Below are 3,288 nucleotides of genomic sequence, written 5' to 3' on the forward strand. Positions count from 1 at the left end.
CATAGTTTCAGCTTTAGAACTCTAAGACAAAACATGAAGATTACATTTAATTTCTAATCATAGAATTAGTTATGTAAGCTGTAGAAATTTGGAAAATACTCAAAAACATGGGAAATAAAATATCAACCATAATCTCACATTCAGGAGCAAATGTCCTCACTGTATTAAATTATTTTTCTTACCAATCTTCTATACATATGTTTTAACATAGATTAGAAAAGGATATAGAATTTTATAAGTGAAATTTTTGAATTTGAACTTTATTTTTAAAAGATGCATATAAAATCTGTAATATTTAAATGCTAATTCAATAAGTATATTCACTAAATTTTCCCCTATTTTTACATAATTTGTAAAATAGACTATTTTGTGACTTTTTAATTCATGTTATTTTGTGCATAAACTTTTAGATTATCCTCCAGAATTGCTACTTATTGTCCGAATTATTCCAATAAATTGATGTTTCATTAAAGTATTTCAGACACTATGGCCAAGGAAACTGAATTTCTTTCTTCTGGTTACTCTATGTCTTATAAAAATAGTTTGAGATCAGAATGAAAAAAGATTAGGTCAACTGAAATAACTTTTAAGATTCTGTTCCCACAGAGTTTTGGGAAAAGCAAGACTCATCTGTGACATTATCAGAGTACTGTTAAAAGGCAGAGTTTCAGTATATTTCACTTTTTTATGGTTCTTTTTTCTTTTCTTTTTAAGGCAAAGCATTCTTTCCCGGAATTTTTATTACCCACACCACATAGATGGAGAATGAAAGGAATGTGACCGTATTCATTCTAGTAGGCCTTACACAGAACCCCCAGATGCAAACAGTAGTGTCTGTGCTGTTTTTGCTCTTGTACATGGTAACCCTGTCAGGCAACCTGCTCACTGTGGTTACCGTTACCACCAGCCAGGCTCTGAACTCCCCCATGTACTTCTTCCTGACCCACCTTTCTTTGATAGACACAGTTTACTCTTCTTCTTCAGCTCCTAAGTTGATTGTGGACTCCCTTGAGGAGATCAAGACAATCTCCTTTAATGGGTGTATGGCTCAAGTCTATGCAGAACACGTTTTTGGTGCTACTGAGATCATCCTGCTCACAGAGATGGCCTATGACCGCTACGTGGCCATCTGCAAACCTCTGCACTACACGGCCATCGTGAGCCACAGGCTGTGCCTCCTCCTGCTGGGGGTGGCCTGGACCGGAGGATTTCTCCACGCAACCGTTCAGATCCTCTTTACGGTCTGGCTGCCCTTCTGTGGCCCCAATGTCATAGATCACTTCATGTGTGACTTGTACCCTTTGTTGAAACTTGTCTGCATGGACACTCACATCCTTGGTCTCTTTGTTGCTGCCAACAGTGGGTCCATCTGCCTGTTAAACTTCCTCCTCCTGTTGATCTCCTATGTGGTCATCTTGCGCTCCCTAAGGAAATGTAGCCTGGAGGGGAGGCGCAGAGCCCTTTCCACGTGTGTCTCTCACATCACAGTGGTTGTCTTATTCTTTGTGCCCTGCATATTTGTGTATCTTCGCCCAGTCACCACTCTGCCCATCGATAAAGCTGTTGCTGTCTTTTACACTATGGTGGCCCCTATGTTAAATCCTTTAATCTATACCCTCAGAAATGCTGAGGTAAAACGTGCTATGAAGAAACTCTGGAGAAAGAAAGTCACTTCAGATAATAGTTAAGCAGAATCATTAAACATTACAGATAGAAGTAAGAGAGGTACTCACGTCCAAGCCTCTTGATGACTATATCGATCTAACAAGGGGATGAACAATACTTGCTGACAGCCACTTAAGCACAAGAAGTAAAGCTTGGGTTGGAATCCAGACTTACTGTCTCCCATCTCTCACTCTCCTTATCACAACTTAATGCTCCTTAACCAATAAATACTTCTCTGTTAACAGGAAATCGGAAATATCTTCAGAAGCTAAAAAGTACAGATCTGAGTTTTGAATTGGTCTTATTATGTAACATGGAGATGTGTTGGTTACTACTGATTATGAAAAAAAGTGCCTAATGATATTCCTTTACTTTGGACTCTGGCCTCAGTATAGATTTTTGTGTGTGTGTGTGTGTGAATTTTCTTGTTCATTAAATCTTGTTTGTATAGTAAAAGAAATACTATTTATGACATGCTTATAAGACTAGCATTGTATTATGTATTTTCCATATTTAGTTAGTTGGGGGGCAGTTAGAGAACAGAACAGAGTGATGTGAACTGAAACAGTTCACAATCAGTCATGAATTATGTCAGGACGCTAACTATAAAAAGGGTAATGAGCTCTCTAAAAAAAGCCCTTTGACTGAGAAATGAGTATCCAAGGAAGGAATTCATTTTGAATGTGGGCTTCCTTCCCAGGCCAGGATTTCAGTCTTTTGGAGAAAGTGTAGATTTTGCCCATGGATGAAGGGATGGCATGTTTGACCAAACTTCAAGTTAGTGGAGAACTGAGATACAAACTTAGATATGACTCTTTGTCCACACACTGTTTACCCGTTAAACACAACTCTAGGGTGTCTTTCCCAGACAGTCTGGACAGAAATGAGGTAATGAAGCTGGTGATATTTATTAAAAGAAACCTCACATGGTTTCCCATTGAGCATGATCAGACGGCCCCAGAGATGGCCATTAGTTCATCAACCTTAACAGTGATCTCCACTCACACTGCATGTCATTACCGATGCTGCTTTAACTGTTTTCTCTTGAAGTTCTGGTACTTATATCACAAGATGATTTTAATTATCCTTAAAACAGTTAAGATACTGTTCTTTCATCAGTTCTATTTCATTCTGCCTTTGCACCCATGTACCCATGTTCTCAGACCACCCTGCTGCCACCACAAATTCATTCCCATATGTTTTTGTGCTTTGTTTTGTTGTTAATCACTGCTGCCAACAGTTGCGGGTATGCCAAACTACACTCACATTTATAATTTTTATGAACAGTTTTTATTTATGAAAATAATAATTGAAAACACTGGTATCTTTATGTTAAGGTACCAACAACATATTAGATAATAATTACACCATATAATTTGGCTTCTGATTTTTAAAATAAAAGCTTTTTCATATGTGAGGAAACCTATATAACGCTTTATTTTATTAATATTTAAAAATTAAACTTGGTACACACATTTCTACAGATCCTCATAGTTCTTTTTTAAAATTAATTTTAATCAGAGTATAGTTGCTTTACAATGTTGCATTAGTTTCTTGCTGTACAGCAAAGTGAATCAGTCATATATATACATATATCCCCTCCTTTCTGGATTTCCTTTCCAT

The 3,288-nt window shown here is 37.2% G+C and overlaps 1 protein-coding gene across 1 annotated transcript; it reads left to right on the forward strand.

Annotated features, from left to right (window-relative positions):
- The first annotated feature begins 758 nt into the window (after window positions 1-758).
- On the forward strand, window positions 759-1,688 carry LOC148775673 (olfactory receptor 4C12-like). Its single transcript, XM_088843515.1, has one exon. The coding sequence runs from the start codon at window positions 759-761 to the stop codon at window positions 1,686-1,688; it is 930 nt and encodes a 309-aa protein (XP_088699641.1).
- The last annotated feature ends 1,600 nt before the right edge of the window (window positions 1,689-3,288 follow it).

This window comes from Moschus berezovskii, chromosome 14, assembly GCF_049115385.1.
Source record: "Moschus berezovskii isolate FMDL1 chromosome 14, NW_MosBer_1.0, whole genome shotgun sequence".
NCBI classification, from domain to species: Eukaryota; Metazoa; Chordata; class Mammalia; order Artiodactyla; family Moschidae; genus Moschus; species Moschus berezovskii.

Bases quoted from the DNA above. Each gene is read 5' to 3' on its own strand.
- LOC148775673 (XM_088843515.1), top strand. From the start codon at position 759: ATGGAGAATGAAAGGAATGTGACCGTATTCATTCTAGTAGGCCTTACA.